Source organism: Colossoma macropomum, unplaced genomic scaffold (genome assembly GCF_904425465.1).
Source record: "Colossoma macropomum unplaced genomic scaffold, Colossoma_macropomum, whole genome shotgun sequence".
NCBI classification, from domain to species: Eukaryota; Metazoa; Chordata; class Actinopteri; order Characiformes; family Serrasalmidae; genus Colossoma; species Colossoma macropomum.
This window is the reverse complement of record NW_023494787.1, coordinates 30,303,246-30,316,684: the sequence shown is the minus strand read 5'-3', so window position 1 is coordinate 30,316,684 and position 13,439 is coordinate 30,303,246. Positions and strand designations below refer to the sequence as shown.

General features: G+C 36.4%; 2 protein-coding genes across 5 annotated transcripts in view; both read left to right on the top strand.

Annotated features, from left to right (window-relative positions):
* The first annotated feature begins 1,951 nt into the window (after nucleotides 1-1,951).
* On the top strand, nucleotides 1,952-2,800 carry LOC118805783 (hemoglobin cathodic subunit beta-like). The gene is made up of 3 exons (XM_036566841.1): nucleotides 1,952-2,124; nucleotides 2,265-2,487; nucleotides 2,580-2,800. The coding sequence occupies exons 1-3, from the start codon at nucleotides 2,033-2,035 to the stop codon at nucleotides 2,706-2,708; spliced, it is 444 nt and encodes a 147-aa protein (XP_036422734.1). The 5' UTR covers nucleotides 1,952-2,032; the 3' UTR covers nucleotides 2,709-2,800.
* Nucleotides 2,801-6,112: 3,312 nt separating this feature from the next.
* Nucleotides 6,113-13,439, top strand: part of nprl3 (NPR3-like, GATOR1 complex subunit) — a 15,074-nt gene continuing 7,747 nt past the window's right edge. For 2 of the 4 annotated variants that reach the window (XM_036566836.1, XM_036566837.1), the window contains exons 1-5: nucleotides 6,113-6,871; nucleotides 7,136-7,205; nucleotides 10,324-10,362; nucleotides 11,298-11,430; nucleotides 12,218-12,292. In XM_036566836.1, the coding sequence (XP_036422729.1) occupies nucleotides 6,682-6,871; nucleotides 7,136-7,205; nucleotides 10,324-10,362; nucleotides 11,298-11,430; nucleotides 12,218-12,292 (507 nt within the window). In that variant the 5' untranslated portion in view covers nucleotides 6,113-6,681. Of the gene's footprint in view, nucleotides 6,872-7,135; nucleotides 7,206-7,953; nucleotides 10,363-11,297; nucleotides 11,431-12,217; nucleotides 12,293-13,439 lie in introns of those variants that run through there. The other 2 variants (XM_036566838.1, XM_036566839.1) reach the window with 2 other exon arrangements.

Below are 13,439 nucleotides of genomic sequence, written 5' to 3'. Positions count from 1 at the left end.
GTAACCTTTGTTAAAACTACATACGATTGAATATGATAATGAATTCAAATAAATGCATTTAAAAATATATTTAACAAATAATATTTACATTGGCCATTTTCATACAATGCAAAATATATTTAATAAATACATTTGGAACATTTTTTTTCAGTATGGAAACACTTTTTGTATCCTGATTTTTTTAAAACCCATTGCTTTAATTCAATAGGAAATGGTGCATTGTCTATGTGTCAAAAGCAGCTTCACTTCGGGACAATCATATACGTAAGTAACTTTTCTGATTCATAATTCAGTTTCTTGAACCACAAGAAAGGGTTATTTAAAGAAACTGTAAGGTCTATAGAGAACACAAGTCTAGTTGCTTAGGCTGTAAAGTATGTTTGGATATGTCATTGTCTTTTTTATATGTTCATTTTTTTTTAGACGTTAAAGTTTACTGTTTACTGGCTTATTGTCTCTAGACATCTTGAACTTCTACAATAATTCTCGCATTAAGGACGCAACTCCCCGTTATTTCCCTGTGAGCCTTTTTTTCTATTTTGTGCTCTTCTTTTCTTAATTGAGACAAGCCTCTCCAAATTCCAGTGTTTCAGCAGGCATGAATCAAATTCAGCACATTTCATTTGGCATGAGAAGAGGGTCATCTGAGGACAGCAACCCTGTGAAATGTGCCAAATAAAAAGAACAGGACATTCTGGGTTATCACAGAAGATTAGAGCCCATTAAAACATTTAATGGGTGGAACGAGTCTGAATTACTAGATAAAAAAAAAAAGCTGCATCGTCTAAACTTGGAAAGTTTAGAAGTTTAAAGTTCAATGAGTTAAATGAGTTAAAGCGAAGTCAAAAAACTATGTAAACATGCGAACACAACGAAGCTGCAGGCGTGGAGATAAATTAGAAAACAGCATAGCATCCAAAATGGTGATGTTCTCTCAGAGGTTTATCAGGCGTAAGTTTAACTATGACTTCAGCTTTTGATGACCAAATGTGAAAATAACAGTGACCGGAGCTAGTCAATCAGTCAAACAAACAGACAAATAATTAAACAAATGGATTAATAAATGACGAAAACATTTGTTTAAGATTTTATGGCTTGTTTTGGGCTGTTTAACTGCTACCACCAAGAATCAACAATACACTATAAAAACTGGTGTTTAAATTTCAAAATGTAAGACTGCCTTAACTTCTAATAACACACACTTAAAAAAGATGGTTCTTTAGGGGTTCTTTAGTGAAGACAATGTTTCTATTTATAGCCATACGTTCTATATACACTCTTTAAAAAGATGATTCTTCAAGGGTTGTTTAGTGGAGACAGCGGTTTTATATAGAATCATGAACACTCAAAGAACCATTTGTATGATTAAAGGGTTCTTTTCAGCATAAAAGCATTCTTCAGATTGATTAAGAATGTGCTGTAGATGGTTCCATATAGAACCTTTTTGAAAATGGTTCTATGTAGCACCAAAAAAATATTTTATTGTTACAAGCCTGAAATCTTAACAATAGCAGAACATTTTATTGGTGCTGTAGAGAACCATTTAAAAAATGTATAATTCTATATATTTAAAACATATACAGAAACATATACAACACATTATCCATCAATGTGAAAAACCATTTCACCATTAACTCATGATTTTAAATAGTTCTAAACTTATTAAAATTAATATCATTACTGAAGAACCCTTGAAGAACCATCTTTTAGTGTCTAAGTTATCAGAACAATAATTGCATTCTGTTATATTATTATAAGAAATTCGATAAACGCTTTGCTTAATGTTAAAATGTTATTATATATAAGAAGTGTGTAAAATACTGTAAAATTCAAAGTTAACATTTCAGGTGAAAGAAGATTAGGAAGAATTTTTCGGATTACCAGTGATCAACCAAACAGCAAATGACCAATCAGTGTCTGTGCCTTGCAGGGGGCGGAGATCCGGTGTGAATAAAAAGTCCGCTTCCACATATCGCTCCTCATTAATAGAGTTAATTGCTGGAAACCCGTGAGATAAGCAGAAGCTGACAATATGGTGGAGTGGTCAGATGCCGAACGCAGTGCCATTTCGGGCGTCTGGGGCAAAGTGAATATTGATGAGATCGGACCCCAGACTCTGGGCAGGTAACGTTGTCTAGTGGTAAACAGTGTCGTGTTCGTGGTAACATGCTAGGGCCATTATATTGTATAATATAATAATAAACAACGATATACATCAAATCAAATAATAATATGTATATATATTCTGTGACTCTTTGTGGCAGACTGCTGATCGTCTACCCCTGGACTCAGCGGTATTTCGGATCCTTTGGAGATTTGTCCAGTGCAGCTGCCATCCTGGGAAACCCTAAGGTTGCTGCGCACGGCAAAGTCGTGTTGGGTGCTCTGGGCAAGGCTGTGAAGGACCTGGACAACATCAAGGCGACCTACTCCAGTCTGAGCCAGCTCCACTGTGAGAAACTCAACGTGGACCCTGATAACTTCAGAGTACGTAACATCCTCCAGTTAGACATTAAAAGAAATTAAACAGCCATACTAACGTCTACCAGTGTCTAACGCGTTGTTTTTATGTTCCACAGCTGCTGGCCGATTGCCTGACCATTGTGGTTGCCATCAAATTAGGAGCCGCATTCTCCCCCCAAGTTCAGGGAACATGGCAAAAATTGCTGGCAGTTGTTGTTGCGGCTCTGAGCAGCCGTTACTTTTAAACTTCCTCCCGAGAGAGTGTTTGCATTTGGGCGGCATTTGATGGCTTTACGTCACATGATTGAAATAAAATAAAGGCTGATGACCTACACTACCACTGTGTGGATTCTGTGACTCTTTCAGAAGGCTTAATAAAGCCCTTTGTGGGCGCTTAAACGTTATACTTTCAGATGCACTAAAGGGAGAAATAGGGGGGCTCAGTTATAAAGTAGAGAATAAACAGCACTCACAATTATAAAGATGCCAATCTGCTTTCACTGCCTGTTAGCTATAGACTTTCATTCACAGCCTGATTATACCATTAACTGTGTCTGTACAAACTTTGTCTAAGTTGGTACCTTTATTACCTTTAGCCTAATAAACCATCTTCATATTCATTAATAACAAGCATTCAACATGTTCCTTTTTTTATACGAAATTATTTTTCATTTTCAAAACAGTCTGACTTGGCTCATAAGATTGTGTACAAATGCAGCAGGTGATTCACATCTGTTTGTTGCCACACACCAGGAGCAGGGGTTATTAGAACAACAAAGCATAATGCTCGGAAATGTCTACTGTAATGTTACATTTAATGTTAGACCAACACTGAAAGAATAAAGAAGAATATGGACTGTATGGATAGTACTACCATAAAAGTTGCATAAATAAACTACTCATCACATACCACAACAACACGACCAGTTCAGCTTATCATCTAATTGTGAGTTCAAGCAGATGCACTCTAAATAAATAAATAAATAAATAAATAAATAAATAACTTGCTGACAATTTCAGTTTGCAAGTCAGACAAGCCTCCTCACCACATGTGTAGTACGGACACATACACAAGCTCACACAACATGGAACACTCTTACTGTGCCTGAGAGCCACTGACGTAGGAAAGCAGAGGGCAATTAGAATAAAATAACACAATAAAATTGGTTCTCATCTTCATTTCCATGCTGAAATATTTGTTTTCCCACCTGCATCTGCTTTACCCATTCATGATCAACAACTTTGTTTAGTTGATTAAGAAAACTCCCTTTTTAGTCACAGGGTTAATCCATTTGAAAAAAAAAAATCTTCAGATTTATGCCCAGACATATTCTGAGAACATGTGGATCAAAGGAAATGTTCAAATACAGACATTAATGAGTTAAAGATGATCCAACTTATTATGTTTTTTGCGATTTTTCAACTTGAGTGGAACATTTGTAGACAACAAAACAACAGAATGCCAATAAGCTTAACTGTCCCACTTTACCTGAAGACCCATTTAACCTATATATAAATGTAAGTGTTCAGTAAACTAATTATTATTAGGAGACAAAATATTACATTTTGTTGTAGAGTCATTTAATTTCTTTCATCAGATCACTCCAAGTGCTGCACTGTCTGTTTATTAGTAAATGACAGTAGACACAGATTAGAGAGAATGTTTACACATAATGTGAAAGTACAGTGGTTCAACATGGTGTTTTTGTTTATTTATTTTCATTGTATTGTCACCACACATTGCACTTGCAAGTTTATGAATGATATAAGGTCATGTGCAAAAGTTTGAATACCTCTGGTCAAGTTACATGTTTTGTTGATTTTTAGGTCAAAATAAGTTAACACATCCTCTACAGGGGATAAACTTAAATACCGCATTTTTTCTGCAATTTTAATGCACAATTTCTATTTATCTGACAAGTTTACATTTAGAAAAAATAATACATAAAACATAAATCTTTGGCACAGGCTGTATTTTTTCATTTTAGTTTTTTACCAGTGTGTTAAATTCAGCAAATACGTTTTAATTGTACATTAAAACATGCAGAAGTATGTTCTCTGTAGAGGATTTGTTAACTTATTTTCACTTAGAAAATCAACAAAAACAAAATTTGACCCGCAGAAACATAAGGAATGTTTAGCAGTCGCGTTTTATCATTACTCCAATAAACCCAGTCAATAATTTTGCACACGATTGTATATATACCAATAAATGAGTGGAGAATCGCAATGACCACAGATATTTCAGGTGTGCTAAACAGGCCAGGTTGAGGAAAAGATCTAAGTGACCTCATTATGGAGGTTTCAGTCACAAAGACTGCTTAACAGGTTAGTTTGCTGAAATTGTTGTCAAAAGCATAAAATTAATGGCCATGCAAGGAAAACCAGAAGAGCAACTGTTTCTCAGGTGACTAAGAATGCCAATGCAAGACATGATCAGACTGATCATAAACAGGCAGTCAACAACTACAGAGAGGGAAATTATAGCAGGGTTGCAGTGCATAAACCCCTCATTACAAAGATGGATGTACATTTGTGAGTTCAGTGCTGTAAAGACTATAGTCACTGGTCTACAGAGATGCCGAAAAACTGATATGGTTAGATTAGTCATCCTTCATCATATTCTCTACAAATGGGTGAGTGCCCATTTGTGGAGGATGCAGTTATACAATGCTGTGCAAAAGTCAGAGACCTTTATTGATTGTTTATAGTCATAATTAAGTTCATGAAGCACAATTCATTTATTTTTTTGCATCAGGAAAAAGAAGAATACATATTTACCAGAAAGTTACACAGAGGCATCAACATGTGTCCACTCCTGCATTCATTACAGCTTTAATTTTTTTTCTTTTCAGCCTTTGAAGTTGGCTGTAGTATCTGCTTCTTATAACCTAGGTAATTGCATACATCTTCAAGGATGTCGAGGTCTGGGCTCTGGAGTGGTCAGTCCATTGTTCTGAGAACACCAGCAGCTTCTGAGTTTGATTTGCAAATTTTCTTTTTTTTCCCTATTAATTTCCTTTTCTCACTAATAGCTTCTTGACAGCTAAGCAAGAGAATAGCTTGATTTTCTCCCCTCTCTCAAAGATGAAAGCTTTAATTACTGTTTATCTGATGGTAACAGTTTTGGTGGTTCACCAGATCTTCCATGGCTGGCCTATCCCACTTTTTTTTCCACTATTTTTTTTTTTGTCACTTAAATATTCACATATATGAGCTGAAATGAATAGTTTCAAATTATTTTCATGGCCGCCTAAAACTGCATATAACTGTGTATATATACTGTATAGTAGCCTTTGGTGGAAACCATATCAGCAACGCTGTATTAGGACTGTACTACGTCAGAGATAAACAAAGCGTTGCCCTGAACCTGCTGACCTCACGAGGCAAACGGAAAACGTGAACTCATTTGAGCGATGACCTTGTACACTAGATTGGTTGATATAAATGTACATTATACGTCTATTTAAGGTGTATATATAATCATATAAAATAATATAAGTATTAAATATTAATAACATAATATAATGTAATATGAGTATTAAATCAGAGCATTACCTTTAACGTTAATTTTACATTATAATATGAATGTATTTTAAAGTTGCAGCGCGGAACCATAATACGTTGTGTTTGTGGTTCCTACGTCAGAATAGACTGCAACTCACAACATTTCGTCTTGAAACGCTAAAACTAGCAAATAGCTAGACATGTAAGCGAGCGCATGAACGCTTCTTTACACTAGTCGACTAATACTTAACGTGAATTCACAGTTGTCCAGTTTGACTGAAGTTCTGGTTTATCGCTTTATTACTCACAGGGCTAGCTGTGCTAATGTCGTTGTCCGTGTTGTCACCGGACACAGCTAACTTAAGCCTGCATAAAGAATAGATTCAGTGACCTTCAACGCATAACTAGACAATTCCTCCAACTTACCACCGTATGTTGGTTTTCAGTAACTTAGTTTGAGTTGTTACACGCCTGCCCGCCTTTGCATTGCCTTGCATTGGAGACTTGGACGTTGATAGAGTGTTGCGGTATTAAACCAGCCCTATGGGCGTAAGTTAGTTAGCTAACTAGCTAACTTAGCTAGCCACGTTCTGAAATGATTATCATTCTAGCCAGCTAGTTTGCTAAATGAGTGTCTAGCTAGCTGTATTACTACAATCTGTTATTTGTAGTTGTCAATACATCACGCTTTCTTAAATTATATAGGTTACCATGTACAAGCAGTCCTCACTAGATTTAGATCCCAAGTCAATGCCCAGGCAACCAGACACTATCCTCCATAAAAACGGAGAAAAAAATAGTCCTATAAGCGTAATTTTAGTTAGTTCAGGAAGCCGGGGAAACAAGTTGCTCTTCCGATATCCGTTTCTGAAGGTGTCTGAAAACACATCATCAGCTGCAAGTAAGTGCCGCCCTAAATGACGATCAGGATACTTCTGGCTCTCTCTGTCCTAACGTTTGAGATACAGGCTAAATTATCTACAGTGATTACAACCATGCCCTTAATGTCAAAGCAGACATTTCCTGCTCTGCATTTGAGCATTTACATTTATATCCATTAGGAACTTTATTCAGAGTTCTTAAATATTGCTTAGTTTTAACATCTGCAAATGGCAGCATGTGTACTGATTGGTTCTAAGTGAGTGATTTCTGTTGGTTTTTTAAGCAAAACAGCGGAGTCCATATGTGCTGAGGACCGCAGGTGATTCCACAGATGACTCAGATGGAGACTCAAGGTATTGTGTAAAATGACTCTGAATTGTTGATGCCTTGTACAGGATGAACGAAGTGCCTGACGAGAGTTGTATGGCTGCACAATGTTGACAATGCACTATTATTGTGATTATATTGCTATAGATTGGAATTCCAGTTTTCCTTGCATTACATTAAAACATGTACTGGCGAGTCAATGATGTGATGTGGTTAAAGATTAGCTTGCATTATTTCGACCAAAATAATCTACTTTTTTTAATCTGAACACCTATGGAAGGACTCATTTGGAGCTGTGATTGGTGAGGTCAATTTTTTTAATGACCACACAAGTAGGAATTTGCCCAGTCATCCATACATTATTGGCACTTGATAAAGTATAGAACTGTGACGAGGTGGCTATGTTGAGCAGCAAATTATTCAACCAGTTGGCATTCGTTAGCTAATTTATACTAGCCAGTACATTATACAGAGTTCTACTTTAGTCACTGTTGCAACAAAATCTTATTAATTCTTAGCTTGAAGTGTTAGATTTTTGTAGATGCAAGTTTTTTTTTTTTTGACAAATACAGCGATAAAAGGCTTTGTTTTGACAATGACAGCTCTATCAACATGCTATTTTCCAAAGCCCGGTTTCTCTTGTGGGCATTGCCTATATGCATTTTTTTAAACACAGCAATAAGCCACAAGAAGCCAAACGTTAGTCATTTTACCATTTTAACGGCTGTTATAGGCACAACACTCAAAATGCTAGCTCTCTGTTCACTCGGTCAGGCATACCTAAAGAGGCTTTGGGTTGTGTGGAGCTGTGACTTTGGGCTGTGGTGTAGTTCTCACTGGTACAAGGAACAACTTGACATCAGCTTCTTTCAACATAGTTCCACCCAGCTCAAGACCAACTGAGGAGGAACAAAGTGCAAGTATTGCTCTAGCAAAATGACCAACATTTATCTTTTTTTGACAATTAACAACACATTTATGCAGGACCTGAAAACTAAAAACAATAAACAAAATAAGAAAATAAGTTGACAGCCCCTTCAATAATATACATACATCTAGACCTGCTTATGCAATTTTATGCTTACCACAATTGTAACTAATTTTAACAGTGTATGGCAGGGGTCATCAGTTTAATCCAGGAGGGCCAGAGTCCAGCATAGTTTGGTTATTTTTCTGCTGAAGCACACCTGTTTCAACATATCAGTAAATTACCAAGTTTAGTTGGTGTGTAAGAGCAGGGAATTGACTAAACTGTGCTGGACTCCTGGTGTATGGTGTGTCAGAGAACATATGCAGTTTTTGCGCACTTAGTGGAACAAACCCCCCATGGAGACAATTTTGAATATAAAAATGGAAACTTTATCACACTGAATCCAAACAAAAACTGTATGTTGTTTTTGCACTGTAATTTGCTTCTATCCTCCATTTTATGTCGTACTTTTTGTATTTTACAGTTGCTGTCTAAATTACAGAGTTGCTAGAGAATATGTAGGCCTAAATCAGAATATTGTAGCCTCTTAGTGTAGTAGAATCAGTGCCCTCTTCCTGTTTCTGTGTTAAGAATGTTTTCCCCAGAAATGCACACATGGCTGCATTTTAATTCAAGGAGTCAACAAGGTAACATTCTTCACCCCAAAGATGATTTTTAGATCCTTAAAGTAAGCCAAGTGCCTGTGTTAACAGTAACACCCTAGCTTCTTCCTTGAGAAAACAAAACAGAACCAAAAAAAACAAACAAATATGAACTATATCAGTACAACATTGAAAATTCTTTGGACACTAGCGGAGAACACGTCTTTGATGTTGTTCATGAGTTTTTGCAACCAAAAGTGCAGCTCTATGTTTTTTTTCTCACTGTTGCAAATACACATAACTTGCTTTACTGGTCTAAAACTGTAAGAAAAAAAATTTAGCATTCTAGAAGCCCACTTCTGTTCTTGAATCCTCTTTTGCATTCTGACAGAAAACTACTTTTTTGATCACAAAATAAATCAGAATTGAATGCATTTAGACTAATGAAAAAAATAGAATTACACAAATGCTTTTTCAATTCATTTAAAGAGGATGAAGTATTGGATTTTTATGGGGCCAGGTTCTCAATCCTGGATTAAGCCTAAGCCTAAACTAAAAGAACTTTAAGTGGAATTTCTATTTAGTCCGAGTTTAGGTCTTTATCCATGTCCAGCAAACTGTCACTTAGTGTTTAATAGAAAACTGACTTGTGACATTTGTTATGGTATATTTATGTGCTTCTTGAAACCTTGTACAAGATCAGTCATGGGCAAATGAGAAATGTGAGCACAGTAGATTGAACATACATCTTATCAACTTTGATGATTCAGTTAACGAGGGAGTAATTGGGTGTAGTTTTCTGGCTCAATGTTAGTTTTGACAGATGTAATAGTAATATTCATCAGACATAATAGTAATGTTTATCAGGCGTAAGTAATGTTTATCCCATTTCACTTTAAGTGTCTCTTTCTTGTTTATCCTCATGGACGTTTCAAATATAGCTACACAGTGAAGTGTGGTGTTAGATTATTCATGCACTACATCTCCTGAAGTATGTGGACATCTGAACACCACATCCGTATGTGCTTGTTGAACATCTTGTTGAATGGGCATGACAGTTGCAATACTTCTTTCCTGCTGTAACAGATTTCATTCTTCTTAAACAAAAAAAGTGTTTCTACTTGATTTTGGAACATGTCTGAGGGGATTTGCTTCCATCCAGCCACAGGAGCACTAGTCAGGTTGGGCACTGATGTTGGATGATAAGGGCTGGCTCACAGTCAGCTTTCCAAATTATCCTAAAACGTTTAATTTGAGGGCTCTGTGCAAACCAATCAAGTTCACTTTTATTAGCTTTGCAAGTTGACTGGCATAACATAAATGGTTTAGTTGCTGACATAACTAAGTGATATGTCAAAAGAGCAAACTGTAGCAAACAATAAAACAAGCCTCTCTGCAGTTTGACAGTGGTTAGTTTTACATTTCCTTGTAAACTCACGTCACTTTTGAGTGGTTTGCTAATTTAATTTTGTTTTTAACATTCTTATTTTGTACATTCTGTCAACTTGTCTGCTGCCTTTTTTCCTTTTTGTTTCCTTTATTTCTTTGTTTATGGCCATATTCCCATTTCAGAGAACAAACTCCACTAACTGATGAACAGTTGGTAGCAGGGTAAGATAAAATCATTCTAAACCACCCTCCGTCTCTGTCTAGAACACCTCATGTTTATTTACCTTTCCTCCCTTTTATTTTTTTTCTTATTCGTATCTGTACACAGTATATGTCTATTTTGTGTGTCATATGCAAATCCAGCCTAAAGTTAATTCCATGGTGAAATCCTGGGGCATAGCAATGAATAATATGAATCACAGTTTAAATAAACAGAATGAATTGTACTTTTCTGTGCTTGATCTAATATTAATGGAAAATATGAAACAAAGCGAAATGTTCATTAAACATGATTTTCATTGTAATTTCAAACATGATATCATTGTAATTCAAAGAAAAAAATGTAAAAGAAAATGTGGAATATTCATGTAATGAAGAAGAGGTGCAATGGTACAGCAACGCTCACAAAATGCAAACTCACCCAGCACTCAACATTTCACAACTTGGTTTCTTTTCATTTCTCTTGGCAAAACAATTTCACCACTGATCCAGACCAAAGGTCTGAATGGGGCCACTGGCTTTTTTGCACCATTGGGCCTTTTTGGGGTTTGACTCACCTTTTAATTGAATGCCTTAAATGGAGTGGATGATCTAAGCCTAGAGCATGAGCAGAGCAAGCATGAGTCTGTCATCTCCATCTGAAGACTGCTTCTCTGTCAGAGACTCTCCTCTGCTAGGTGCTTCTTTGAGTTCCTCTCAATCTAAGCCCAGTTAATCGTTCTGCAGGCTTAGCCCAAATCATTTGCCTTTTTTGCCCTTCCCCTGTACGTTCCCTAGTAAGGGGTTTGAATCCATAAACTCTAGTGCTCATTAGCTTAGCTCTTGTAATCCAATCAAACCCCTCTTGATGACTGGGAGATTAAATTAAGGTTTGCTTCTGCTCTGTGCTGCTGGTTATTGTTCTCTCATTGTTTTCTACCTTCTTTTCTTCCCTAAAGATTCTCTGATATTATTCTTGCTACCATCTTGGCCACCAAGTCAGACATGTGCGGCAAAAAGTTTGAACTGAAGATTGACAATGTTCGCTTTGTTGGACATCCCACCCTCCTGCAGCCCCCTCACACCATTCAGGTGAGAGACTGATGGCAATAATTGGTACAACAAAACTGCAACTACAACTCAGTGAGGTTAACAAGAGGCTGTCCATGAGAGCAGTGGCAAATAAGAGACAGCATGAGTTTTCAGCCTAAGAGCTCCACCTACTGGTTGAGAGCCCACTTGGTAGGTGGTTACAGCTACTTCTGCTTCCACTACAAGTTGCTGTGTTTCAAGTGTAATGAATACTGCAGCATATTACTCACTGACTTGTGCTACTTTAATTAAAGGTATTATAATTGCCTTCTAATCATTACTCAAGCAAAAAAGCAAAACTATTTTTCAACTTTTCCCTTTTTAATGAACCTTTAAATACGTTGTTTTGTTTGTAGTTGAGAAAAACGCCACCTAGTGATGCAGTTCTTACCCTCTGGCTCTGTGGGTAATATGCAGCATCTGAGAAGTGTATTATCATCATTGTAGATGGGGTACCAATGCTATTTCCTTGAATTGTGTTTGTCTACATGTAAGACTCACAGCACTATGTGTTTGTAATTCAATTTTTTAAAACATTTATTTAACCACTATGGCCCCTGAGCCTTGCTATTTCAAGGCAATCTGTTAAAGGTTTGGAATAGAGTAACATGGGGACAATGCAACCTGTTACTAGTTACTTGGGGTTCCACTATGGATTTGTACCACCCTGCACATCTTCGTATGAAACTATAAAATTTTGCAGTTTATATTTTTTGCCAAATCTTTGAATTTATGCAATGTGTGGAAATCATGCTTAATAAATTGACAATGCATTGTGCTTTCCTAGGTCTCCAAGACAGACCCTTCACCCAAAAGAGAAATGCCCACCATGATCCTATTCAGTGTTGTATTTGCATTAAGGGTAAGAAAACTTTATTAAGGATACATTCATGTGCCTTTTTGCAATATTTGCATACATTTTTGTCAGTGCGTTAGCTTATCTGTTTCCAAACCTCTCCTTTCTCCAGTTACCATCAAATACTTAGTTTATCTATTTAATACAGGTATGCTGCTGATGGAATGTAAAAAGAGAAGTCTGTTACTGAAGAGTTACTGTATTTTTGTTTTTATTTTAATGTTTGTGTTTTTTGTTTTTACAAAATAGGCATTACAACACATTTCTGACATAAATGGAGATTTGTGCCATATTTTAAAATGCATTAGAAAAGTTTATTGTGTTGGAAAGCAAAATGTCAAACCAAGTGCCATTTATGTTAAACAGACTATTCCAAGACTGTAATTTTCTTTCTGGCAAAGGATTCTCTCAAAAGGCGGCTGGTATTTTTCAGATCATTATCGTTTGAGCAGGTTTTTGCAGTCTTTCGCAGGTTTGCGTCCAAAATGCCTTCAGAGTTCCTGATCCCATCAATGAAAACAAGCTCACTGCCATTTTGTTGTTTTCACCTCTGTGGTTTACAGTACTCTTAGTGCAGTCTGGTTTGAACAGTCTACCATCAGTTTGATGTTGTGCAAAAAGTGTTTCTTTAAAACAAATATCATTTGTTCACATGTGAAGTAACCCTGTAAACAATTTCTGGGCAAGCGTGTATATAATACAGTAAGACGAACACAGGTTTGGTGCCAGACTTCTCGCTGCACTCTGTGGCAATCCCATGGATTTGTTAAATTCCACCAGCAGCATTCTTTAATTTAAAGGAGTATTGACTAGCTGACGCAGGTATTTAATTTTAACTGTAAATACTGGGCTTCCTCAAGGAAAGTTTTGGAAATGGTTAAGCTAACACATTGACAGACATAAAACCACAGTGTATTGTTTATTTATTTATATTTATTTCCAATGCTGCAGCCTTTTGTACAGTGCTATATACAGTCATATGCAAAAGCTTGGGCGACCTGGTCACTTTTTTTGCTGCGTTTTGTTGATTTTCTTAGTGAAAAAAGTACACATCCTTTGCAAAGAACACACTTCTGCACATTCTAATGCACAATTACTGTTTATTTACTGAATTTAAGATATTGGGAAAAAATTAAATATAAAATGTAGCCTG

What these genes read in the sequence shown, in the direction of transcription:
- LOC118805783 (XM_036566841.1), top strand. Translation starts at nt 2,033, where the DNA reads ATGGTGGAGTGGTCAGATGCCGAACGCAGTGCCATTTCGGGCGTCTGG. An exon ending in GGACCCCAGACTCTGGGCAG is followed by an intron (nt 2,125 to 2,264) that starts GTAACGTTGTCT and finishes TCTTTGTGGCAG; the next exon opens with ACTGCTGATCGTCTACCCCT. An exon ending in TGGACCCTGATAACTTCAGA is followed by an intron (nt 2,488 to 2,579) that starts GTACGTAACATC and finishes TATGTTCCACAG; the next exon opens with CTGCTGGCCGATTGCCTGAC.